At 51.9% G+C, this 26,557-nt stretch overlaps 1 protein-coding gene across 5 annotated transcripts in view; it reads right to left on the bottom strand.

The window, feature by feature from the left end:
* Nucleotides 1-26,557, bottom strand: part of EPHB2 (EPH receptor B2) — a 219,985-nt gene that overhangs the window by 24,843 nt on the left and 168,585 nt on the right. For all 5 annotated transcript variants that reach the window (XM_086327664.1, XM_086327656.1, XM_086327681.1 and 2 more), the window contains 3 exons: nucleotides 13,442-13,566; nucleotides 3,471-3,633; nucleotides 651-759 (listed from right to left, as the gene is read on the bottom strand). In XM_086327664.1, coding sequence (XP_086183790.1) covers nucleotides 651-759; nucleotides 3,471-3,633; nucleotides 13,442-13,566 — 397 coding nt within the window. The remainder of the gene's footprint in view (nucleotides 1-650; nucleotides 760-3,470; nucleotides 3,634-13,441; nucleotides 13,567-26,557) is intronic.

Here is a 26,557-nt window from a genome sequence, read left to right as displayed (position 1 = left end):
GTTAGAACTCTGCCCTTCCACCTGCAGGGGGCACAGGTTCCATCCCTGGTTGGGGAATAAGATCCTGCAGGCCGTGCAGTATGGCCAAAAATAAATAAAGTAGAAAGCTCTAAGGAAGAAGGGACAGTCTCTGCATTAAGTCCAGCAGAAGTCCAGGAGCCAGTCCCACTGCTTGCCTTCTCACGTGCTGTGCCAGTCCCTTGGATGCCAGACACCTGGCCCTGTCTGTGTCCCCTCTCTTTCCAGCTACCTCAGCCAGCTGAGCTCCTCAGCTTGCTTCTGGCCCTGTTCACGGAGGGGCTTTTGCTAGAGCAGAAAGTGGGGCGATCTGTATTCCCCTTCACTGTCCTCTGGCTTCCTGCATCATGCAGTCTTTCCTCCCCACTGTTCGGAGCTGTCCCTTTGCGCTGAAGTATTAGCGTCTCAGTGAGCCACCTCCGTGGAGCGCGGACTTGTCCAGGGCAACACCTGACCAAAGGGATGGACTGCCAACTGTGGCCGTTTAGGCGGTGGGAGGCCACTTGGGGGTCTCTGGGCCTCCCCGAGCCCCTCCTGCCCTCTCTGATCATAGACCCTGTTCAGGGATGGCAGAATGGATGGGCAGCCCTCTCGGAACCCAGGCCTGGTCCAGGCAGGGGGACACCACCCACCTGTTACACACGATGGCGATGACAACCACGGCAATGAGGAAGACCAGGCCGGCCGCCGAGGAGCCAATGATGAGTGGCAGCTTCTCCTGGATGCTTGTCTGGTACTCGGCTGGAGAGGAAGCACAGCGCACTGTTCTCAGCCTGGCTCGGGGGTCACAACCCCCTGCATCCCCACTGCCCTGGGTCTCCTGGGATCCCTAGACTCTCTGCCACTCCAGACAGAGCCTCAGGTGGAGAACTGGCTGTTACTCCCTCACAAGTAACCTCGGACAAATCCATGAACTGCTCTGGCACTCAGCTTCTCATCTATAAAATGGGCATAATAATGCCTACATCTCAATGTAGATATGAAAATCAATAAGGAGATCCAACCAGTCCATCCTAAAGGAAATCAGTCCTGAATATTCATTGGAAGGACTGATGCTGAAGCTGAAACTCCAATACTTTGGCCATCTGAGAAGAACAGACTCATTGGAAAAGACCCTGATGCTGGGAAAGATCGAAGGCAGGAGGAAAAGGGGATGACAGAGGATGAGATGGTTGGATGGCATCACCAACTCGATGGACATAAGTTTGAGTGAACTCCAGGAGTTGGTGATGGACAGGGAGGCCGGGTGTGCTGCAGTCTATGGGGTCGCAGTCGGACACAACTGAGCGACTGAACTGAACTGAATAATAATAAACTGACACATATACAGAGGCAGGTCAAAACACAGACTCTCAAGCCAAACTCCTTGGGTTTCAGTCCCAGTGGTGCTATTTACTGTCTGTGTGATCTCTGGTAAAGTGACTTATCTCTGTGGCTCAGTTTCCTCATTTGTAAAGTGGGGAGGATAATAGTTCCCATCATAGAATTTTTGTGTAAAACACTTAGAGTGGGACTTCCCTGGTGGGCCAGAGGTTAACAATGTGCCTGCCAATGCAGGGGACATGGGTTTGATCCCTGGTGTGGGAAGATCCCACATGCCACGGGGCAGCTAAGCCCGTGCACCACCACTGCTGAGCCTGCACACTCTAGAGATGGTGCTCCGCAACTAGAGAAGCCACTGCAGTGAGAAGCCCACACACAGCAATGAAGAGTAGCCACCAGCTCGCTGCAACTAGAGAAATCCCGAATGCACCAACAAAGACCCAGCCCCAAATAAATAAATACATTAAAAAAAGCCCACTTAGAGTAACTTGTAGCACATAGTAAGTACTCAGCACATATTAACTATTATTGTTTTTAAGTGTTTTAAGAGCCTATCATGGGTAGGTATGTACCTTGTGTGATTCTCAGAACAGTTCTATGCTGTACTACATGTAATTATCCCATTTATCAGATCAGAAAACTGAGGCTCAGCAAAATCATGTCTTGCCTAAGTTTACACAGTTAGACAGTGGCCAGTGCCAACATTTGAACCCAGGTCTGTTCAACCCAAGGCCACGGGCTTAAGCGAGATAATGTGTAAAATGCACTCAGCATTGGTCCCGGCTCTTGGAAACCCCTCAGTGCATTGTCAACGGCATCAAGATCTTCATTATTTAACACTTTATTTTTATTACTCCTCATTGCCTCCCAGGCAGGAGCTTGCTGAAGTCAAGGACTAGGTCATTTCTGCATCCTTAGCACAAGCACATATTTGTTGAGTTAATAAGGATCTTGGGACAGTCCCCCAGTCCCCAGGTCAGCGACCCTCAACCAACATACAAGAGGACCTAGAGAGGTGAAAAAGTCTGGCCATGAGGAAGGGGGATTGCACAGAGGAGCTGAGTACTAGAGGTGACGGTGGAGCTATAAGGGAGGACTTTTGTGGTAAGACAAGAATTCAGGGGTCCAGGAGCCCCCTGAAACGTTTAACTCGGCACAGGCTGAGGCCTATGTCCAGGGGTTGAAGCAGATGCTAAGGAGGGATGCTGCAGTCTGCTCATAAATATTCTGCTCTGGAGTTTGGCTGGTGGGGAAAAGACCCCCAGACTCACAGCAATGACAACTATGACCTTAACTCTATTTTGGTGAGCACTAACCATGTGAGGCCTAATGCCAACCCTGTGCTAGCACCTGTACATTTACCCTCTTCCTGACACTAGTTTCATGATGATGCTGATAATGAGTTAGCTCTTATCATCCCCATTTATAAATGGGAAAACTGAGGCTCAGAGAGGTCAGATGAGTCACTCAGGACCACACAGCTAGAGCTCAATCAGCACTGTAACTTCCATCTGTCAGGCATTAGAGCCTGCATTCTTTAACTATGCGGCTTCTCAAAGATTACTGGAGCAGGAAGGGTGTTTAGAGACCATGTGGTCCCAGACTCGGAGACACAAAGCACATGGGCTGCAACTTCCCGCTCTCTTGCCCAAGGAAGACATTACTAATGCATCCCAGCACTTCTCCCTGTTGAGTGCAGATGTCGCTTCAGAATGCTTCTCAATCCGACTGCATGTCATTGGAGTGATGTATGGATAAGATACGTTTGCTCCCTCAGATGCAATATAACACTTTGATTTTTATAGATGAGAAGAAACTGGACCAGGGAATGGAAGTGGCTTGCTCAGAGTAGCTTTGCAAGTTGAGGCTGGGCTCCCAAGGGTCCTGGGAAAGGACATGATGGTCACGGAGGAGTCCATATCCTTTCTGGGCCACAGAAACAATGCCTGCATATGTGGCTGTGCAGTTGATATAGTGCATGAGGGTTCTCACCCAGGTTGGAGGGAGAATGACATCTAGAAGGGGGGAGGGAGCCTCTGCTAATTCGCACAAAGGCACTTTATAGACACGGCGGCCCTTGTTCTGTCTGCAGAGTCAAGGCCGTCCTCCTGCGCTCTGGCCCCGCTTACCTTCGGTCATGGTCTGGAAATACATCTTGCCACTGTAGCGCCCGTAGCCTGCCACGGTGCGTGCCCGCACCTGGAAGACATAGATGGCGCCGGCTTTGAGGCCCTGCACAGTGACCGTGTTGGTGGGGCTTTTTATGGCTGTGGCGTTGTACTCACTCAGCTCCTGCCGAGGAACAGAGAAAACAGTTAGTGAGGCTGTGCCCAGAGTCCACCACCTCCTCCTGCCACTTGGGGGCAGGTCTGGCTACTGGACAAATTCTGTGGTTCCATAGTCTTCGCTCCTTCCCTATAACAGAATGACATACCCACATCTTTGGCATATGGTTTGCAACACTTCCCACAAAAGAAGGCAGAAGGTATTTCTTTGCCTCACAGATGGCGAGTTTGCTCCTGTGACTTGGTTTGGCTGCTGGAATATGCTAGAGGACGTAATGTAAGTAGAGGCTTTACAGGCACTTGTTGATTTGACTCGGTCTCCTGGGCTTCTGCCATCTGTCATGGTGAGGCTTAACTTGGGTAACCACTGCTTCCAGAAGGGGAAATGTGTGAAGAAATCCTTGACCTAACTCCTAGGCTGAAACAGCACCACCTCACTTGACCCAAAGACAAAAACTTATGAGCAGGAAAAACAGCCACTTCTCATAAGCCTCTGGATTGTTGGAACTGTTTGTTCCGCAGCATCATACCAATAATAGCTGACTAATACACACAGACTGAGTGACCACTGTGTGCAGACCCTGAAGACGAGGCTGTGAGTTCTTAGAGACAGCAGGGAGAGGGTCCACCTTATTCACATCTGCATCCCCCTCTTTGCCCCATGCCTCAATGGATTAAGTGGAAGGACCCCCATTCAGCCTCAGCATATTTGAGTAAGGCAAGAATTAAGACCCAGAAAGGGGAAATGATGCTCAAGGTCACATATATCAGTTGGTGGCTGCCTTAGGAGTTAAAACCAGGTTCCTGCATGGAACCACCTCACATACGCATGCCTTTGGATACCCAGGACCTGATGTTCCCTCCTTTGAGAGATGCAGAATGCAAATTCTGATCTGAGCACTGCCCAGGGTGACCCGAGGAGTCTGGGACTAGACAAAGACCTGGCTGGCGCACTGAGAATGGAGGAGTGCTTGAGTTGAGGCAGATGTTTACCAGCCTCCATGGTGCTTGTTCAGGTATCTGTCAGCTACCCAGAAAACCCTCCCCACATACCCTCTTTGCGCTAGACCCTGAGTTGAGCACTAGGGGCCCCCAGTGGGTAAAACACAAGCCCTAGCCTCCTTGGGGAGCTCAGTTTAGTAAAACAAATGGTGTGGAGGTCTTAACACTTGGAGGATCATGAGCCTCTTTGAGAAACTAATGAAAAGCTATGAACCTTTATGTAGAAAAATGTGTGCCTGAGTGTACATGTCAGGCATGTATATGTCTGGGTACACAGAGCCCTTGAAAACTCTCATGCAACAAATTCAGTGTGGGCAATGTTATTATAGATAATAATTGTAACTACTATCCTATTATGTAATTATACAACTACACTGTAATTACAGCGTTATTATCGTATAGAGGTTAAAACAATAAACTGGAGCCAGACTTTCTGGGTTCAAATCCTGACTCTATGACTTTTGTGATCTTGGGCAAGTTTCTCAACTTCTCTCTGCCTCCTTTACTTCATCTGTATTATGGGGAGGATAATAATAATAGCTACCTCAAAGGATTGTTTAGAGAAAAAAATGAATTGATATGTATGAAAGGCTTACACGGGTGGGGTAAGCACAGTGAGCCCAAGGGCATGTGACCTGGCCTGGATTGGGGATAGCAGATGAAGCCATGGAAAGTGTCTTGACGAGTGGAGGGAACTGAAATGGAATCTTAATAAATACAAGTCACCCAGGCAAAGAAGGGGAGGGTGGTCCTGGAAAGGAGCAGTAGGTACAAAGGCAAGGAGGTACGAAAAAGCTTGGGATGTGGGGGCAGCAGCAGATAGGAAGTCTCTTTACCCGTGCCAGATTGCCTGCACCCACCTCCAGGAAGCCTCCTTGATTTCCCAGCCAGATGTATCTCCCTCCTCTGAGCCCTGGAACACTTGCTATTGGTACCATAGGAGGGGGTTTCTTCCATGTTCCGTTGCCCTGGGCCCAGGCTTATGTCTCTCCCTCGACAGTACGCTCCAGAGGGAAGGGGCTGTATTTTGTTCCCCTGGACCAGGCACAGGGGCCTGAATTCAGAGTCCTTCCCCAATTCTAGACTTTCCATGACTCGGCTTTTGCTGGTCTCTCCTGCCACATCCCCTGGGTCCTCTAGGCTCCAGACATATGTAGCTGCTTCCCCTTTCCCTGCTGGGGTTGCCAGATTTAGAAAAACAAAACAAAATAGAATGCTCAGCTAAATCTGGATTTCAGCTGAACAATGACTAATTTTTAGTAAAGCATGTCCTGTGCATTCTTTGAGGTATACTGAAACGTTAAAAGAAAATTCAAATGTAACCTGGTGTCCTGTATTTTATTTGCCAATCTGACCTTCCCTGGACACTCTGAGCCTTTGCAAGTGCTGTTGCCCATCTGAACTATGCTTTCCTCATTTGTCTGGCAGTTCTCTTACTTATCATTCAAGACTCAACACAGTTACTACCTTGGCTGGGGAAAGTGGAAGTGAAAGTCTCTCAGTCTTGTCTGACTCTTTGCTACCCCATGGACTGTGTCCACGGAATTCTCCAGGCCAGAATACTGGAGTAGGTAGCCTTTTCCTTCTCCAGGGGATTGTCCCAACCCAGAGATCGAACCCAGGTCTCCTGCATCGTGGGCAGATTCTTTACCAGCTGAGCCATAAGGGAAGCCCAAGAATACCGGAGTGGGTAGCCTATTTCTTCTCCAGGGGATCTTTCTGACTCAGGAATTGAACCGGGGTCTCCTGCATTGCAGGTGGATTCTTTACCAACTGAGCTATCAAGGAAACCTGGGAGCCCTCCCAAATGTCCCAGTCAGAGACTGCAGGTCCATTGTCTCCTCTCCTACCCATCGTTCTGATATAAATGTGTCTTCTCTAAAGCCTGTGGGATCTCTGGGGCAGAGAGCTTGTCTGGCTTATCTCTGGGACCCTCAGGCTGGGCACACAGTAGGTGCTCACTAACTACTGACATAATGAATTAATGAATATTAATTAAACCGTTAAGACTATTCATTTGTGAAATCTAGGGAGCAGTACCAGATTTGGCCAGTAGGTGCCGTTGTCCAACATGGGATGGGCTCAGGCTAGGAAAAGGGGCTTGGATTCTGCATACTAGGTGGGTCCCCCACTTAAGAGAGGCTAGAAGTTTTTGATTATATGAGGTAGATGGAGGGAACTGCTAGAGGCACAGTTGCCTTGGGAAGCTGAGGCACTAACCTGAGTGGATCCCTTCTCTAAAACCAGACACAGGACTGAGCAGGGGATTGGTATGTTTGTTAGTTGTTCATTTGTGTCTGACTCTTTGCAACTCCATGGACTGTAGCCCACTAGGCTCCTCTGTCCCTGGAATTTCACAGCAAGAATACTGGAGTGGGTTGCCATTTCCCCCTCCAGAGGATCTTCCCGACCTAGGGATCCATCCCGGGCCTCCTGCATTGCAGACAGAGTCTTTACTGTCTGAGCCATGCAGGGGACTGGAAGTCTTTTCAGATGCCAGTTCTTAAATTGCTTTGCATTATAATCTTGGGGAAAACCCTTCACTTCTCTGAACCCCTGTTTGCTATTCCGGAAAATGGAGCAATAAATGCCAATTTTTCAGGGTTGTTGTGAAGATAAAATTTGATCAGGCAGTGCTTGGCACACTGGAGATACTGTCTAGAGCCATCAATTTCCTCCCCTCTCCCCACTCTCTTTTCTCTCTCTCTTTGAAGTTCCATTATCTGAATAAAGATTAAGCAACGATGGATTATGGGAAGAAATTTAGTATGAAATTCACTAGCGCGTAGTTTGAGGCCTTACACAGTGGACCAATGAGGCACGGGTACATTTATTAAGCCCTCCCAGTCTCAGCGTTCTCACCTCTAAAGTGGAATAACACCACCATATACTATACAGAGTGGCTGTGGAAGTTTAATAGGAAAAAATGGGCAAAGCTTTTAGCATAGACAAGCCTATGGTCTTTCCGGTAGTCATGTACGGATGCAAGAGTTAGATCATAAAGAATGCAGAGTGCCGAAGAATCGATGCTTTCTAACTGTGGTGCTGGAGAAGACTCTTGAGAGTCACTTGGACAGAAAGGAGATCAAAACAGTCAATCTTAAAGGAAATCAACCCTGAATACTCATTGGAAGGACTGACACTGAAGCTGAAGTTCCAATACTTTGCCCACCTGATGCAAAGAACCGACTCATTGGAAAAGACCCTGATTGCTGGCAAAGATTGAGGGCGGGAGGAGAAGAGGGTGACAGAGGATGAGACGGTTGGATGACATCACTGATTCAGCGGACATGAACTTGGGACAGAGAAGCCTGGCATGCTGTAGTCGACGGGGTCGGAAAGAGTTGGCCACAACTTGGCAACGGAACAACAACCACTAACACATGAAAGAGTGAACGGAGGCTACCGCCATCATGGTTATCATCGACACGTTAAAGAATAAGCCTTCACCAATGTTCATTAAATGAATGAGTGCATGCAAAGGTGAGTGAGTGAACAAGCGTCTCCATGCCGCTACTGCTCCACGTACACTCGGCAACAACCTGAGAGCATCCTGGCCTTTCATGCTTCACCCCCTCCTCCCCCAACCTTTGCTCGCTCTCTCTGGAATATCCTTCCCTTCCACTTCTGCCAAGTAGAAGTTTCTGTTGAATAAACACATAAATTGATGTGGCCTACCCAGGCCCATCCGCCTCACAAATGAGTCTTCTTGAGCTCTTGGGGGAGCCGAGGGGAGTGTGAACCTGTGTGCTTTGGGGCGGCTGCCAAAGGAGGCCACCTCCCCTGGGACGCCGGAGCCGATGGGAGCGGCCCGCCCCGGTCTGGCTAACGCCATTCGTCAGCGGCATCCAGAAGCCTTCCCGCGAAGCGGTTGTCAGCTCCGGGCTCCGGGCAGACTGGGAAATCCCCGTGGAGCTGGGGAAAGGCCAAGCGAGAACCCGCTCCAACAGAGCCCTTTCTGAAGAAGGCCGGGGGGAGGGGAAAGGCTGGGGGGTGGGGCCCACACGGGACGGCAGGGCTCGGTTCGGACTTCCGTACTTGGGAGGAAGAAATCGATGGCAGGCACCAGGAGGACTCTGAAGTGCTGGTGAGAGCCGGCTTACCTAGAAATAAATCCCGAACCACCCCCGCCCCTCCCGCCCCCAGCAGCCTGGCCGCGCCTCCCCTAGTGGGTCTGATTCGGGAAGGCAGAGGTGGTGCGGGGATGTCACAGCCCTACCTGAGGGCTCAGGGGCAGAAACCCCTCTTGATTCTCCTTCTATCCCTCTGCTGGTGTCTCCTCTGAGACGTTCATCTACAACTTTTTCTTTCTCTCCTTAAACCCTGCCATTCTCCTGGATCCTAACCTTTCACTTTTTTGTGTCCTCTGCACACTTGGCTGCACACTTGTGTGTCCTTGACTACACCTCCCTACCCCTGGCAAAGAATTCTCCTGCCAATGCAGGAGACGCAAGAGATGCGGATTCAACCCCTGGGTTGGGAAGATCCCTGGAGGAGGAAATGGCAACTAGCTTCAGTATTCTTGCCTGGAGAATCCCATGGACAGAGGAGCCTGGCAGGCTACAGTTCATGGAGTCGTAAAGGGTCAGACAAGACTGAGCAACCAAGCACATATACCCCTGGCAAGTACCGAACCTATACCTGCAAATCACAAACCCTGCATCTGTCCCCAGGAAAAGGCACCACCGTCCACCAGGAGTCCTCCTTCACGCTTCCCTGGTCCTCTGAGCTCCGAAATACTGGTTGAATTGGTCAGCTCCTCACATCTCTGCTGCCAGCCCTCCAACTCCACAGCACGCTCATCTCCCACTTGGTATCCCATGAGAGGCCTGTGCTGGGTCTACCTGTGTCCCTGGGACCCCCTTGCAGTCTATTCTCCATGTGGCAAGTTATAGGAATCTTTAAAGCAATATGAATCAGATCACATCATTCCAAAATCTCCTGATGGCTTCCTATCAGACTCTATCAAATTGAATCCAGACCCTAAAGGCCTGGAAGACCCACCACAACCCAACCCGCCTCCGTCCCCAAGCTCCTCCCCTCCCGATCTCTCCCTTGTTCCCGTGGCTCTTCCACTCTCTTCTTTGTTCGCTGAATGCAGCTAGCACATTCCTGCCCTTGGGCCTTTGCACAAGCTGTTCTTGCTGCCCAGAAAAACCCCACCCTCATCACTTGTCTGGTGAACTCCTAGCATTTTTCAAGGTTCTGCTCAACTGTCACTTAAATGAAGACTTCCTCTCATCCATGCCAGAATTTTGGGTATTTCCTTGGTGTCCCCCCGAAAACTTTGCTGGCTTTTCTATGGCTTGTATCACATCTTGTCTGATGGCTGTGTCTGGACCTGTCTTTCCCCCTGGACTGTGAAGTCTTCCATCTCCAGTCACATCCACAACTCAGTTAGAACTGGACACGGAACAACAGACTGGTTCTAAGTAGGAAAAGGAGTACATCAAGGCTGTATATTGTCACCCTGCTTATTTAACTTATATGCAGAGTACATCATGAGAAATGCTGGACTGGATGAAGCACAAGCTGGAATCAAGATTGCCGGGAAAAATATCAATAACAGATATGCAGATAACACCACCCTCATGGCAGAAAGTGAAGAGGAACTAAAGATCCTCTTGATGAAAGTGAAAGAGGAGAGTGAAAAAGTTGGCTTAAAACTCAACATTCAGAAAACTAAGATCATGGCATCCAGTCCCATCACTTCATGGCAAATAGATGGGGAAACAGTGGAAACAGCAGCTGACTTTATTTTTTTGGGCTCCAAAATCACTGCTGATGGTGACTGCAGCCATGAAATTAAAAGATGCTTGGAAGGAAAGTTATGACCAACCGAGATAACATATTAAAAAGCAGAGACATTATTTTGCCAATAAAGGTCCATCTAGTCAAGGCTATGGTTTTTCCAGTAGTCATGTATGGATGTAGAGTTGGACTATAAAGAAAGCTGAGCACCGAAGAATTGATGCTTTTAAACTGTGGTGTTAGAGAAGACTTGAGAGTCCTTTGGACTGTGAGGAGATCCAACCAGTCAATCCTAAAGGAGATCAGTCCTGGGTGTTCACTGGAAGGACTGATGCTGAAGCTGAAACTCCAATACTTTGGCCACCTGATACAAATAACTGACTCACTGGAAAAGACCCTGATGCTGGGAAAGATTGAAGGCAGGAGGAGAAGGGGACGACAGAGGATGAGATGGTTGGATGGCATCACTGACTCAGTGGGCATGAGTTTGGGTAAACTCCAGGAGTTGGCGATGTACAGGGAGGCCTGGCGTGCTGCGGTCCATGGGGGTGCAAAGAGTCGGACATGACTGAGCCACTGAACTGAACTGCACTGTGAAGTCTTCAGGTCTCCAGGCAAGCTTGGTTACTCTGAGTGAACCCGGCATCCAGCTCAGGGCCCAGTCCAAGGCTGATGACAGTGAATGCTGAGTGAACCAACGTCTGTCTCCCCATTGGCAGAGCCAAGCTGCCTCTTTCTGCACCCAGGCCCTGGGAGGAGGGGCTGACAGCTGTACCTCAGGTCTGCCCCGCCCTCATCACTTGTGCCTAGAATTCTCCATCAGAGTCTGGTCCTATCCACCTCTTAACAGTCATCCTAGAACATCTCTGGGAGAAAACTGGGAGGCAGGAAGCCCAGGTGAATAGTAAGAGCAGAGCGTTAACTCCTTGCTCTGCCACTTAGTAGCTGGGTGCTCTTGGACAGGTCACACAACTCCTGGCCTCAGTTTTCCCTCCTGTCTAATGGGATGAATTGCACTGCTGCGAGGAGGAATGGGGTTACCAGAGGTGGTATGCTCAGCACATAGTGAGTGCGCAGGGAAGGTGAGCGGGTGATAACTGTGGCGGCTGCAGGGCCTGCTGGTCCTGCCACCCCTGGCAGGGGCCGGGGGATGCCTGGGCAGCAGCAGAAAGTAGGGCAGAGCTGCCTCGGGTTCATACCTCCGTCAGCCTCCCCAGCCCCTCCCGTCTTGGTAGGAAATGGGTCGTAGGCAGGACCTGCACTGGGATTTCTCATTTCCGCTCCCGTCTTTGGGGACAAACACTTTCAGTTTCATTTAATCATAAAGCTTCTTAATTAGTTTTTTTTTTTTTTTTTTTTAAATTCTGGGCTGTTAAGCTATCCCTGCCAGAGGGTGTGGGAAGTCTGGCTTGTGTAAAGCCAGGGGCTTCCTGGGCCTAAGAGCAGTTGGTCCAGCCACCCTGGGAGCTGGGTGCCCAGCTCCTTCAAGCCTCTCCATGGTCCAGCGAGGGAGAAGCTGATTGCCTCCCATCATCTGGGCTCAGGCCATCCAATAACACCTGGAGTGCCTACTGTGTGTCAGGCGGGGGACATGGCAGAGACAAGGCAAGGACTCCACCCTCCACCAAGACTGCAGGAAGGAATTCGCTCACTTGTTCATTTGCCCAACACTTATCAAGTGTCTCCTTGGAGGCAGCCCCAGGGCCCCGGGAGAATGCTGTGAACGGGACAGTTGTGGCCCCTGGTCTCTTGGAATGCAGTGCTGAGAGGACGGGATGAGCAGGGCAATGATCACAAGCCAGCTGGGTGAGGCTGGACAGATGTTTGCTGAACCTCCGAGACTCACCGGAGTTCAGCTGAGCCAGGAGTTAACAGAGTGGAAAGGCGGGGCTCCAGCCCGGCTGGCTGGAACTGCCTCTATCTCTCTTCCTTTCAGTCAGGGAAAGCCTTTCCATCCTTTTCTGTTTCCCAGTGGGCTTACTCTTAACTAATGTACTTCCTATAGTCATTTACACCTTAGTCTGAATGAGGGCCCAGTGACCCCTTTCTCAGGCGCAGTCTCTGTGGCTCCCTGGGATGGCCTCAGGGGGCAGGTAAGAAAGCCATCAGTCAAGAGTTCCCTGGGCCTCTGATGTTCAGCTGCCCTCTCCCCCGCTGCCTCTGTACTGGGCAGCCTCCACATTCAGATGTGCTGAGCTCACCTGGTCTTATATAGCCCTTGCTCACCGAGAGGCAGGCAGGGCAGGAAAGGGAGGAAGGGAAAGCATATTCAGTACTCATTTCTGCTGAGGGCCAGACCGTGCTGGGCACCACACCTGCCTTTTCTCCTTCACCTGCACAGCGACCCCCCTACCCGAGAAAGGTGGTCTCATTTGTATCTGACACGAGAGGGGACTGAGGCTCAGAGAAAGATGCCTGCACAAGGTCACACACAGCTGCTTAGGGATGGAGCTGTGGTTTGAACCTACAGTTGCTCATTCCTTGTCCAGAGCTCTTTCTTCGACACCAGTGGCTTTCAACCCTGGGTCCCTGAGGGAGTCATGGGGGTCTGATTTAAAAGCTCAGAGAGAGATCCCTGTCCTCCTACAAAGGGCACGCAGGCAAACGCACACAGATGTGTTAGCTGGAATGAGAGCTGCGTGGGCATGAGGCCCCATTCTCTCCCCCTGATGGAAGCTCTCTTGAGCAGTTCCAAACCTCCGCTTCAGAATGGATACATAACTAACTGGAACTTCAGAAATGCAGCTTTTGGGGAAACCAGTTTTCAGAACATCAGGCCCTTCAGGGTCCAGATGAAAGGGGTCTCAGTGGGGAAAGGGCCGTGACCACTGCATTTAACTGATTGTGCCCTGATGCCCAAGACCAGAAAAGCAAGACTCAGAGAAGTCAAGGCACCCGCCTGAGGTCTCACAGCCGGGGAGGAGTGGAGCTGAGGCCAGGGCTCTTTCTGCTTCACCGGCCTGCCTCGTCTGGCTGGATGGTAGAAGCCCAGAGACCAGCCTGGGGGAGGGGGGCCCTGCATGAGGTGGGGGGGTGGGGGCAGCACCCAGGAACACAGGTACCTTCTCATAGTACTGCAGCTCATAATCCAGGATGACGCCGTTGGGCTGGTCGGGCTGGGACCACGAGAGGGTGATGCTGTCCACAGTGCGGCTCACCTGGTGCATGATGGACACGGCCGAAGGAGCTGAAAGAGAGGTCAGAGGTCAGGGGTCGGGGCAGGCATGAGAAGGTACAGCTTCTGACCCAACCTCAAAGGTGCCCGGACAATAGACAGTTTTGGGACCAGAGAGGGAAAGGCATCCAGCCTAAGTCACACAGCCAATCTGCAGGAGATAACAGAGTACAGGGCCACAGGTGCTGCCCTCATGGGCACCTTTCGGTTACAGACGCCGGCAACTCCAGCCACACCTGTGGATGTTCAGCCACATCAGCTCAAGACAGAGGCGCTGGGCCCCTTCTCTGATCTGGCTCCAAGTGGGTTGGACTAAATGTCATTCATTCTCTCTAGAAGCTCACAGTCTATGGAGTCCCTAGACATGGTGATGGGGCTCCGGAACAGGGAAGCAGAGAAGGTGGGAGATTCACTCATTCCTTCAACAAATTTGCATCGAGTGCCTGCTGGGTGGCGGGATATATCGAGGAATAAAACTGACCGCCAAAAATAAATATATGAAAATAAATTCATTCACGTCAATGTATAGCAAAAACCACCACAGTATTGTAAAGTAATTAGCCTCCAATGAAAATAAATAAATTAATTTTAAAAATAAAAAAGTTAAAACCAACCAATCAATCAATTCATAGCTACTCTGGAAAAGTTTGGCGGTTCCTTAAAAAGCTAGACATAGAATTACCCTATGATCCAGCTATTCCAGTCTTAATCACATACCCCAAAGAACTGAAAGCAGCTATTCAAGCGAATATTTGTATATGAATGTTTACAGCAGTACTATTCACAACAGCCAAAAGGTGTGCTGTGCTCAGTCTATCAACAGATGAATGTCTATCAACAGAGGAATGAATAAACAGATTGTGGCGTTCACATAGAACAGAATATTACTTAGGCATAAACGAGAATGAAGCACTGTTATATGCTATGATGAAGGTGGACCTCAAATCTGTGCTAAGGGCGGATGCCGATCGTATGGAGTAGATAAGGTGACAGACAGTAAGTAGATTGTGGTTGCCAAGGGTTGGTGAGGGGGCATGGGCAGTCTGGGTACGGGGTCTTCTTCTGGGGTGATGAGAATGTTTTGGCACCAGGTAGAGGTAATGGCACCCCACTCCAGCACTCTTGCCTGGAAAATCCCATGGATGGAGGAGCCTGTTAGGCTGCAATCCATGGGGTCGCTAAGAGTCAGACACGACTGAGCGACTTCACTTTCACTTTTCACTTTCATGCATTGGAGAGGAAATGGCAACCCACTCCAGTGTTCTTGCCTGGAGAATCCCAGGGACAGGGGAGCCTGGTGGGCTGCCATCTATGGGGTTGCACAGAGTCAGACACGACTGAAGTGACTTAGCAGCAGCAGCAGCAGCAGCAGAGGTGCTAAGCGCCCACATTGTGACTGTACTACGATGTCACTGAGCCATGCACGTTAACATCTTAATTGCATGTTACGGGAACTTCACCCGTCCCTCCCTGCAGCGCTGCTAGTGCCCTCATGGAGGGAACTTAGATCAAGGAGACAAGAAGTCACAGGAGGTTGTGTTCGGCGCTAGAAGGACCCTTAGAAATAATTTAGTCCCATTCCTTCATTTTACAGATGTGGAAACTGAGGTCTGGAGAGGGTTGTAAGCTGCCCTGGGGTCACAGTGAAGTCAAGCTCGCAGCCCTTTCCTTGATTCCTTCTCTCACAGAGCATGCCCCCACCCGTGCTTGTTGCCTTCTTCTTAAATGGAACGAACCTGCACAGAGCGCCTACGTCGTGATGGTCATGGCCCTGGACCCTTCACACGCGTGTGTCCTGAGCTGACTGTCGGCGAGGGGGCTGTACGAGCCCCACCGACAGGTGCAGCTCCCGAAGCTCAGAGCCACACAAGGCTTCCTGAGGTCACACAGCCCGTCTGTGGGGGAGCGGGGGTCTGAGCCCAGGCCTGCTGCTCCCAGAGCAGGGTTCATCCAGGAGTCCTGGCCTGGTTCTTCCCTATGGCGTGGCTGGAGTGGGGAGCCCCCTCGGCTCTCTGGGCCTGAGGTTTTCATGGTCCCAGGAGGGGCTGAGGTCTTGCCAGGGGTTGGGGAGCACCTCCTGTAGTCTCTCCTGGCTCCTGGGCAGGTCCACGACAAGCGGATGCTGTCTCCACCATCTTGGCAATTCCTACAGGAGGCTGAGGCTGACTCTTCTCCCACCCAAATCCTGCTTTGCAGGGTGGCCACACCGAAGGAGCATAGACCAGGGATGGGTAGGGGCTCCTGGAGGATGAGCATCACCTGTTTCCTGCCCTGTCTCTGCCCTTTTGTCCCCTGGGTGGAGGGAACAGTCTCTGAGTCAGAAGACTCAGGGCCTGCTCTCTGGCCGGCTGCTAACTGACTGCCCTATGAGCTGCAGGCTATTAACATCCCCAGTTTATAGATGGAGAAACTGAGGCTTGGAGCTATTCAGTGATCTGCTCATGCGTGGCTCATACAGCCAGGCAGTGGAGGGCTGACTCTTGAAACTGGTGGCTCAGGCTCCTCACCAGCACAGCTCTGGTTACCATGAGATCAGCCTGGTTCCAACCAGGCTGGGGCAACCTTGGCAGGCGGCCCTCCTCTCTGGATCTGGTTCCTTCTCTGCAGCGTGGGCACAGCTGGAAGATCCCAGAGAGCTTGCAGCTCAAATGCTCCCTGCCTGTCCTTCCTGGTTGACCCTGGTCTTGGAGTTGCATCAGCCCAGGAGGGGCCAGCGTGGGCCTGAGCAGGTCCAGGCTTCCCTCCAGCACCTCAAGGAGCTGCGAAAAATGGGCCCGAGACATGCTAGAAGGGGCGGCACCACTCACAGGACTTGCACCCTGGTCCAGGTGTCCCTGTAGTCCTCTGTTCTTCCTGCATCTGCCCTACCCCCAAGGGAGGGCCATCTGTCCCTCAGCTCAGCTTCTTGTCCCGCCAGGGGGCAGCAGGCCTCTTGGGAAGATTAGAGACCTGGCTCCCTGCAAGGAGATCCAACCTGTCAGTCCTAAAGGAAACCAGTCTTGAATATTCATTGGAAGGACTGGTGCTGAAGCTGAAACTCCAATACTTTGGCCACCTGATGTGAAGAGCTGACTCACTGGAAAAGACCCTGATGCTGGGAAAGATTGAAGGCGGGAGGAGAAGGGGACGACAGAGGATGAGATGGTTGGATGGCATTACGACTCGATGGACATGAGTTTGAGCAAGCTCCGGGAGTTGGTGATGGACAGGGAGGCCTGGCGTGCTGCAGTCCACGGGGTCGCAAAGAGTTGGACACGACTGAGCGACTGAACTGAACTCCCTACAGTTTCCTCCTTAGTCAAACAAGGAGACTCTGTCTTCCTTGTTCCTGACTCACTAACCAGTGTTTATTAAGCACCTGGCAACCCACTCCAGTGTTCTTGCCTGGAGAATCCCAGGGACGGGGGAAACTGGTGGGCTGCTGTCTATGGGGTCGCACAGAGTCGGACACGACTGAAGTGACTTAGCAGCAGCAAGCTGGGCACTGTGTTAAGCCCTTGACATTCACGAACCCATTTAATCCTCACAGCTACCTGTGAAGCAGATCTCCTTCAGCCCATTTGAAAGTAAACTGAATTTGAAAGTAAAGTGAAAGTGAAGTCGCTCAGTTGTGTCCGACTCTTTGTGACCCCGTGGACTGCAGCCTAACCAGCTTCTCCATCCATGGGATTTTCCAGGCAAGAATACTGGAGTGGGTTACCATTTCCTTCTCCAGGGGATCTTCCCGACCCAGGGATCGAACCCAAGTCTTCTGCATTGGAGGCAGATGCTTTAACCTCTGAGCCACCAGGGAATCACAGTAAAGTGACTTGCCTGAAGCTACATAGATAGTAAGCGGCCAGACAAAGCAACATACAGTCATGCTCCATGAAGTCACTTGAAGGGTTTTCAGGGCTGTGTGCATGTGTATAATCATAACAAGGATAAAGCCGCTGACCTAACTCTTTCTGAGAGCTCATTCTGTGCCACGCCCTATTCCAGGCACTCAACACCTATTAACACAGGCCTGGAAAATCCCATGGATGGAGGAGCCTGGTGCGCTGCAGTCCCTGGGGTTGCAGAGTCAGACATGACTGAGCGATTTCACTTTCACTTTTCACTTTCATGCATTGGAGAAGGAAATGGCAACCCACTCCAGTGTTCTTGCCTGGAGAATCCCAGGGATGGCGGAGCCTGGTGGGCTGCCGTCTACGGGGTCGCAGAGTCGGACACGACTGAAGCGACTTAGCAGCAGCAGCAGCAGAGACTTCCCTGGTGGTCCAGTGGTCAAGACTCTGTGCTCCCAAGGTAGGGGACATGGATTCAATTCCTGGTTGGGGAACTAAAATCCCACATGACAGAACAAACAACTCCCCCCCACCCCCCAAAGAACCAGACACAAGTGTAACACAGAATTCTTACAACTGCCCCATGAGCTGGGGGCTATTAACATCCCTAGTTTACAGATGGAGAAACTGAGGCTTGGAACTTTTTGGTGACCTGCTCAAGGCTCATGCAGCCAGGCAGTGGAGGACTAGCCCTTGAACTAGCCTTCAGGCTCTTCACCAGTGCACCTCTGGTTACCATGAGATAGTTTGATTCCAAGCAAATGCTCACGGGAAATTAACAAGGGAATTGATAGACCCCTGGGGAGGTGGGTGTGATCAGAGCTCTCAGTGTCTGGGTTTCCTCATCTGCAAAGTGAGCCTAATGGTTACATGTTTGGGGGCTGTTATGAGGAGGAATGAGTGGAAACACTTCAGGTGCTTAGCCTGGTGCCCGCCACATGGTCAGCGCTGTGAGTGTTCGGGGGGTGTCACTGGGCACTGGCCACTGAGCAGCTGACCTGCGTTTTGTTTGAGCCTCTCAATAACAGTGCGGGATGAGGGTTAATAGCTGCAATTTGCGGAAGAGGAAACTGAGGCAGGAGACGTGGGTTTGATCCCTGGGTTGGGAAGATTCCCTGGAGAAGGAAATGGCAACCCACTCCAGAATTCTTGCCTGGAGAATCCCATGGACAGAGGATCCTGGCAGGCTACAATCCATGGGGTTGCAAAGAGTCACACACAACTGAGTGCGTGTGTACACACACACACACAGGCTCAGAAAGGCACAATGACTTCAAGATCACACAGCTAGTGAGGAGCTGAGCTGTGTCTGGAGACTTGTTCCCAAGACTGCCCTCTCATTTGCCCAGGCCAGAGTCTTCTGGGGCCTGCAGGCTTGGAGAGTCCAGATGCAGTGGGACAAATAGTTTCAGGCCAGGCAGAGGGATGGGACTGCAGAGGCAGGTGGGGGCCAGACCTCCAGACTTAGGAGCGGCTTTATCCCCAAGGCACTGGGAAGCCATAGGACTGCAGCAGGGGGCAACACACACAAAAAGGCAGGCCCACAGCTAACGCCTGACACTGCCTTATTGACTCCACGCCAGGCACTTCGGCAAATGCTTTACATCAGTTAATTCATTCAACATTCACAGCAACCTGATGAGGCTGGTATTATTGCTATCCCCATTTCACAGATGAGAAAGCAGAGGCACTGAGGTATGAGGTAAACTGGCCCAAAGTTACCAAGCCGTGGAGCTGGGATATGAACCCAGGCCCACGCACGTCCAACATCTCCTGCCCTCTCTGCTGGCTGTGGCCGAAGCAGGCTGACCACAGAGGTCTGGAGGCCAGGGGGTCTCAGTGGGCTTCTGAGGACAGCGTGGCCCACTGCCTACCTGGCTGCCCTGGCTCTGGGCGCTCAGCTGTTAGTGGAGGCAGGTCGCCCACGGCCAGGGGGGTCTGGGTTTGGTGGGCTTAGCTGGTAGGCTTGGGTTACAGGCAGCGAACCCGGGCTCTGATCCCATAAGCCCAGTCACCCTGGGTGTGGCAGGGAGGAGGCATTCGCCGGGAAGATGATCAAGGCGGGCCAGCGAGGGCTGGCCTTTCTCCTGGAATCTGGGGGGATTAACGGCGGAGAAAAGGGAACAGCTGGACGATTCCCCGTCCCTCCTGGCTGCCCGCCGCCCACCCTGAGGTGTCAGGTTGCCCTGTGAGTCGCTCTTTAGGGAATTCTGGTATTTTCAATTACCAGCCGGGCATACCAGCAGGGGGGTCGGGTCAGGGGCACCCCGTGACCCCTGCAAGAAGATGGAGCCCCAGGGAGCAAGCACAAAAGAGGCTTGCGGGGTCGAGAGGGGATGGGGGAGGCCGGCCAGGCAGGGCCTTGCTCAGTGGGAGCAGGTGGTCAGGGGCCCTGCTGCCTCCAGCGAGCCCTGGGGGAAGCTTCCAGTCTCTTCCTCAGCCGAAACCTGGAGAAGGAGCCTTTCCTTCTGCGAGCCTCTTTCTCCCCCAGGGCATGAAGGAATAGGAGGAGGGGGTTTCTGGGGTCTTCTGGGACTAGCGTCCTTTGACAGGCAGGAGGTCAGGAGGCCTGTGGGTCTGGCTACCGCAAGAGGGTGTGGGTTTGGGTCTCATTCAGCGCTGAGCTCTAAGGAAGGAGACCCCTACTTGGACTTTGCCCTTTCACCAGAAGACCCCATGAGCTTAGAGGGGCGGGGGAAGAGTCGCTGGCACTGGGGGGTCAGAGACGCCACCCCAAACCCCAGACTCTCAGACCCCACTGCCTCCCTGACATCTTCACACGCCCTCCGTGGATTCCACCGGGAATAAAACCCACGGGCTCCCAAGCGCCACCCACACTGGCTGCCTCTCTGTCCCTGATCACACTGAGGTCATTCTTGCCTCGGGGCCTTGGCCTCACAGTGTTTCTGCCCGGAAACCTCCTCCCCCAGCTCTTCCATGACCAGCGCCTCCTAGTCATTCAGGTCTCAGCTAAACCATCACCTTCTCAGAGCGGCCCTGCCTGACCATCAGCCCGGCCTCAGTCACCGACCAGGCCCATGCTCTTTTCTTTATAGTGTGAACACCGTCGTCTCTGCAGACAGGGGCCTTGTGGCTCTTTTTCAGTTTATCCCTAGTGCGTGGAACAGTATGTAGCTCAGAGCAGGCACTCGGTCGATACTTGGTGGAGGAAGAAAGGAAGGAAGAGGAGAGGAGGAAGGATGGGAGGCTGGCTCTCATTTTTTAGCCCTTCAGCAGCCTGGGTGAGTCCACTGACCTTGGGGTACAAGGTCAGCATCCAGGAGAAGGCAATATGGCTTGCGTGAGGTGTGCATGCTTAAGTGGCTCAGTTGTGTCTGACTCTTTGCGACCCTATGAACTGTATCCTGCCGGTTCCTCTGTCCATAGGATTCTCCAGGCAAGAATACTGGAGCGGGTTGCCATGCCGTCCTCCAGGGGATCTTCCCGACCCACGGATCGAATCTGCATCTCTTAGTCTCCTGCATTGGCAGGTGGGTTCTTTACCACTAGCGCCACCCAGGAAGCCCTTTTCACATAATAGGTATTGTGTTTTGGAACCGGTAATCTGAGGAACATATTTTGGAGGGGAAAAAAAGTTGGTCCAGGAGATACTATTATTCTTTTTCTTAAAGCTGAGAAAAACCTCCTGTCTGGGGCGGCAGCTGGCAGTTCACCTGCTTGTTCACTCTTCCCTTGACTCACTGTCGATTTAGCTGTGTCCACCTGGTGCCACACGATCAGACAGAGCCCATCTTACAGATGAGGAAAGAGACTCAGATCAGTGTCTCCTGCCTGGTGTCTCCTCCTCGGCTCCCAAGCAGTGGGGCTGGGATCAGGACCCAGGTCTGTCTGACTCGGAAACCCAGGTTGTTTTTCCCTCCTGGTTGTCTGGCCCTCTCCACAAGTGTGATCTGAGCAGGCTGAGGTCCAGCTCTGGGCTTCATGTTGTGGAAACATCCAATGGTCCACCCCCTAGTGGGCTGCTCAAGCACCCTGATCTCATCTGAGGCCACTCAGTGGGAACCGGTCCCATGCCAGCATCTGGACTAGCAAGGTGGGAAGAGCCTGGACCTCGAATCAGGGGACCTAACTCAGCCTGCTGTGGGGACAGTGGCAAGGATGCTGGCAAGGTCAATAAAGATCTGTATCTAAAGTGTTTAGCATAGGACATGGCCCAGAGTAAAGGATCAGGGGACATCAGCCATGTGTCACTGTCTGGGCCGCTCAGACTCTCAAACAGCACTGTGAGTAGCTGAGTGCTTAGCAAAAGGATCGTGAATGGTGGTGGCGATGCTGGAAGAGGGGAGAAGGAGCAAGAGCCAGGGTTCAGGTCCCATCGCTTATGCTCAGCTGACACTATTACTTCAGCTACCCCTTTCTCTGAGTCCCAGTATCTCACCTGTAAAATGGGTTGTGGCAGACAGTATCCACTGCCTACCAAATATCCATTCTTCCTTTCTCAAATTAACAGAATCCTGGTTCTTCACTGGGCACATTCTTCCTTAATAAACGCTTACACTTTCTCAAGCTTTTCGGCAGCTAGAAGTGGCCATGTAACAATGTGCTTGCCAATGAGCGATAAGCTAAAGTGTGGGACTTCTAGGGAGTCTCTCTAAAAAGAAGGGGCCCTACCCTTGTCACTTTTCTTCTTCCATCTTGCTGCCTGGCGTATGGATGTGAGAGCTGGAGCTCTTGCAGCCACTTTGGGCTATAAGGACAAGAACCTGTGTGCTGAGGAGTCTGAATCTCTAATGATTCCACCCAGTTGCCCTAACTCCTATTTTCTGACCTCCTTTACACATAAGAAAAATAAATCTCCATTTGGTCTAAGCTACTATGTAGACTGGTTGTATTAATTGTCTCTCTGTATCTACAACCTTTGTCCTAGAATTTGTATAATCCCCCTCTGGCTACGGCTTTGAGCTTGGCTGTGTGACTTGCTCTGGCCAGTGGAATTTAAGTAAATATGATATAAGCAGAGGCTTGAAAAAGCCCTCCCATGTATCTGATGGCCGTAAGAACAGACCCAGGCTGACCTGTTAGAGGCTGAGACATGTGGAGCAGACTTGTTGCCCCAGCGGTCCCCGCCAGGGCCATTTTTGACTAGCTTACAGTGCTCCACCCCAAACATGCAATAGAACCCTGACAAAATCCAAAGAGCTGCTGAGAGACCCGGAGTAGCTGGAGCACGAACATATGAAAGCTCCCCGCCGAGACCCATCCAGCCAGGGGACTCACGAGCTAGATAAGTGCTTCTTGCCTTTACAGTTGATTGTTAAACAGCCTTACTGTGGCAGCGGCTATCTGTTCTTTTTCTTGCTCTCATAGGCAACCAAACCAATCTTAGCCGAGAGTCTGGGCGGGCAAGGCCTCCCCCTGCAGAACGCTTGAGAGGATGAAAGAGGTTTATGCGTGCAGAGGGCTCGGCCCGGGGAGGGAAGTGCCCTCTCCCTCTCTCTTCCTTTCCCCAGGCATGGGCCTCGCTGGGGGTTCTCTTGTCCTGTCTCTTTCTGATCCTCTCCACCCCTAGAGAGAGAAGTAGGTGAGCACTTGCTCATGCCAGTTCTGGAGACCAGCCACTCTGTGCCCGCTCTGCAGGAGGGTGAAAGGATCAGAGGCGAACACGGCTGGTAGAAAGGGCTTCGGAAAGTTGAAAGTTTTTCCCTGAGAAAGCCGCGTGGAGTGATGTCACGGACAGAGGTTGTGACACCCGGCCAGGGGGTGGGAGACCAGCTCTGCCAAGGACCTGCTGCTCTATGGTCTTGGGCAGGCACTTAGGAAGCTCCCAGGGCCTCAGTTTTCCTCCCTATAAAAGGAGGTGTTTGCACTGGATGGATACTAATGTGTTTTTAAATTTGATCTGTTACCTCCTGGGTATGATAGGCATGACCTAATCCCAGAATCGGTGAATCCGTTATCTTACATGGCAAAAGACACTTTGCAGATGTGATTAAGGTTATGGCCCTTGAGATGGGAGATTATCCTGGATCATCCATGTAGACCCAGTCTAATCACTTGAGTCCTTAAAAGAGGAGGGAATCTTTCCCAGATGAGAGTCAGGCCAGAGAGTGAGAGTTTGAGGAAGACTTGACGCCCTGTTGCTGCTTCTGAGATGAGGCGGGGGTAGGGTGGGGTGGGGTGGGGTCTCTGAAAGGACCAGAGTGAGTCCCCTGGGAGCTAGGGAATCTCCTAGATGACAGTCAGCAAGGAAACAGAGATGTCTCTGCTACAAACACAGGGAGCTTCATTCTGCTAACACGCGAATGAGTGAAGCCACCAGCAAGCAACACAGCCCTGCGAACGCTTGAGTTTAGCCTGATGAGATTCCGGCTAGATTTCTGACCCATGGAACAGTAAGATAAGAACTACGTCTCTTTCTCCATTGCTAAGTTCGCGGCATCTTGTTGCAGCAGCAACAGGAACCTAACTCCTTCTGATTTCATTTGAAGCCGAGCTACCACGTACTGCGCCCAGGGCTTCCACCACATTATTACTAACCTAGCGCCCATTTCGGAAAGCTGGGATGATGAAAACATGCCCATTTGGAAGGCGAAGACTCTGAGGCTCGAGGAAGTAAGGGTCCCTAGACAGCCTGATCCCATAGCTTGGAAAGGGGGTGTGCTAGGTGAGGATGGAGTTTGTCAAGCCCAGCACTGATGCCTTTCCCGCCCCCCACCATGACTCCCTAGGACATGACAATGGGGAAATCTTCCTAATGGGTCATTCAGTATGGGTGGCCCCAAAGGCCGCACTGGCTCGGCCAAGCTGTGGTGTGGCAGGTCCCGGCACACGGCTTGCCCCACCTCTGCAGAAGGTTTGGCTCCAGTTTCAACACTGAGCCTTGAGTATGCAGTGATGTCACTATTCAGGTTCTGCCAGTGACTTGAGTGATGGGCAAGTCATTTAACTCTTACCTTTCCTTATCTGTAAGATAAAAGAATAACAGGATCCACTGAGGTTGGGGAGATTCATCATCCAGGGCTTAGTATCTGGCAAATAATAAACACTTGCCAGGTGTGACCCATTATGATTAGAGTGAATATAGGATGCTTTGTGTGTGTGTGGTTTTTTTTGGCCATGGGATCTCAGTTCCTTGACCAGGGATCAAACCCATGTCTCCTGCATTTTAAGTGTGGCGTCCCAACCACTGGGCAACCAGGGAAGTCCCGATCCCTGCTTTTTGAGTGCTGACCCTCCCAGGCAGCCTCTGAGGCACCTTGAGTGCCTGAGCTCACAGCACCCCACAGGAGAGGGTGGTGACGCCCAGGAGGAAGATGTGGTCGGATGCTGGTGAAGTGACTTGTCTGGGCCTATGGGCCGGTGAGCAGCTAGGCTCATTCAAAACCAGGTTTGTTTGGCTGATTGCAAAGCCCAGACCCTTCTCTTCACCCCCAGGGCCAGGCAGAGATGCAGCCTCTCGGGGCTTGCTTGGGGTGACAGTGAGTCCGCTGCAGCCTGGAGGGCCGCCCGGAGTACTGAGGTAGCCTAGAGACCAGCCCCACGTGGCTGCATGCACCTAGGTCTGTATGGCTGTCTCCTCCCTGTCATCTGGATCTCGGCTCACATGCCACCTCCTGGGAGAGGCTCTCCTCCCATCCTCTGACACCCTCGCCAAGGCTCCCCCTCCCTCTCCCCCTCTTTCCCTGTATTGTCTTGTATTTTTGTGTTGAGAACCATGGACTCTGTACAGCCAGAGGAGAACCCTGCGTTCTCCTCTGTCCCAGCTGAGTGAGCCCAGGCATGTGTCTCACCCAATGCTGTTTCCTAAACCTTCAAGTGGGGATATGCAGCCAAGCCTAGTCTCCTACCTCTGGGCCCCCCACTCCCCACCAAGAGGACTTGTGAACACAGGCAGAAAGGTGTTCTGGAATGGCCGAGTGTGGTTCGAAGTCAGTGTGATGGCTTTATGAAGTCAGACGACAGCTCTGGCCCCCGTGAATGCCAAGGGAGTGCAAGCCAGGCCCAATTACTTGCCCCAAAGAAATACTTTTTCCTTTTAAGGCCATGAACTAGCTATTTATATGTTGAATTTTAGGGTCTGATTAAAACCGAGCACTGAATGCATTTGTCTGGAAATCCAGTCTCCGGCCTTATTTTCCAGCATCATTGGAATTCTCCACGCCTCTCCTCACTCCACGCTTTTCTAGACCCCTTGGCTGCTCACCAAGCACACACTGTGGTGTGCCCCCATCTAGGTACCAGGAAAAGCACGGTGAGGGAAAGGAGACCCATAGTGTCCTGCTGAGTGCCGACTGGGGAGACAGACAGGAACGGGACGATCACAGACACGAAGCTAAAATCCCAGCCATAGGAAGCTGAGGGCTGTGGTGCTGGGGGAATGTGCCCGAGTCAGGATGGTCAATGAGGATGAGCTAAGGTCAAAGGGAAGGGGGAAAGGGGCAAAGCACTCCAAGCAGTGGGAACAGCATGTGCAAAGATCCTGTGGCAGAGGAGCTTAGGCCCTCAGAGGAAGACAAAGAATTCCCCTCCAGTTTGCCTCCTGTACTTTTTGCTCCTGGGATACCTGCCTGAGTCCATCTCTGTCTGTTAGAAGCCTCTCCATTCTTCAACAAAAGGAAAAGTGTTAGCAGCTCAGTCATGTCTGACTCTTTGTGACCCCATGGACTGTAGCCCAGCAGACTCCTCCGTCCATGGGATTCTCCAGGTGAGAATACTGGAATGGGTTCCAGGTGATCTTCCCAACCCAGGGAAAGAACCTGGGTTTCTTGTATTGCAGGCAGATTCTTTACCCGTCTGAGCCACCAGGGAAGACCCCTCATTCTCCAAAGATAACCTCAAACGCCTTCTCTTTCAGGAAGCCTTTCATGGCATGCCTTTCTCCCATTACCTAGGAGGAAAGGATTTCTCCCTCACCCCCCAGATCCCTCCTTGTGTCCTCACTCATGCCATATTGTGCATAAGCTCTGTCCAGGTCTCATCTTCCCAACCACGGCAGAAATCTTCAATGGCAGGAGCCATGTCTTCTCCAGTGTAGACGTGGAGCCACACGGTTCTGGGTTCAAACCCTAGCTGAGGCCACTTAGTAGCGGGACTTTGCATAAATGGCTCCACTTCTCCGGGCCTCTGTTTCCTCCTCTGGCACAAGGGGAGGATGTGGTGAGGGTGTGTGTGCTTGCACAGACCCCAGTTGGGTTTTGGATGCCTGAGAGAGAATG

The sequence above is a fragment of the Bos grunniens genome, chromosome 2 (genome assembly GCF_055505025.1).
Source record: "Bos grunniens cultivar Pamir isolate PY7600 chromosome 2, Bosgru_T2T1.0, whole genome shotgun sequence".
NCBI classification, from domain to species: Eukaryota; Metazoa; Chordata; class Mammalia; order Artiodactyla; family Bovidae; genus Bos; species Bos grunniens.
This window is presented reverse-complemented; position numbering and strand designations above follow the sequence as displayed.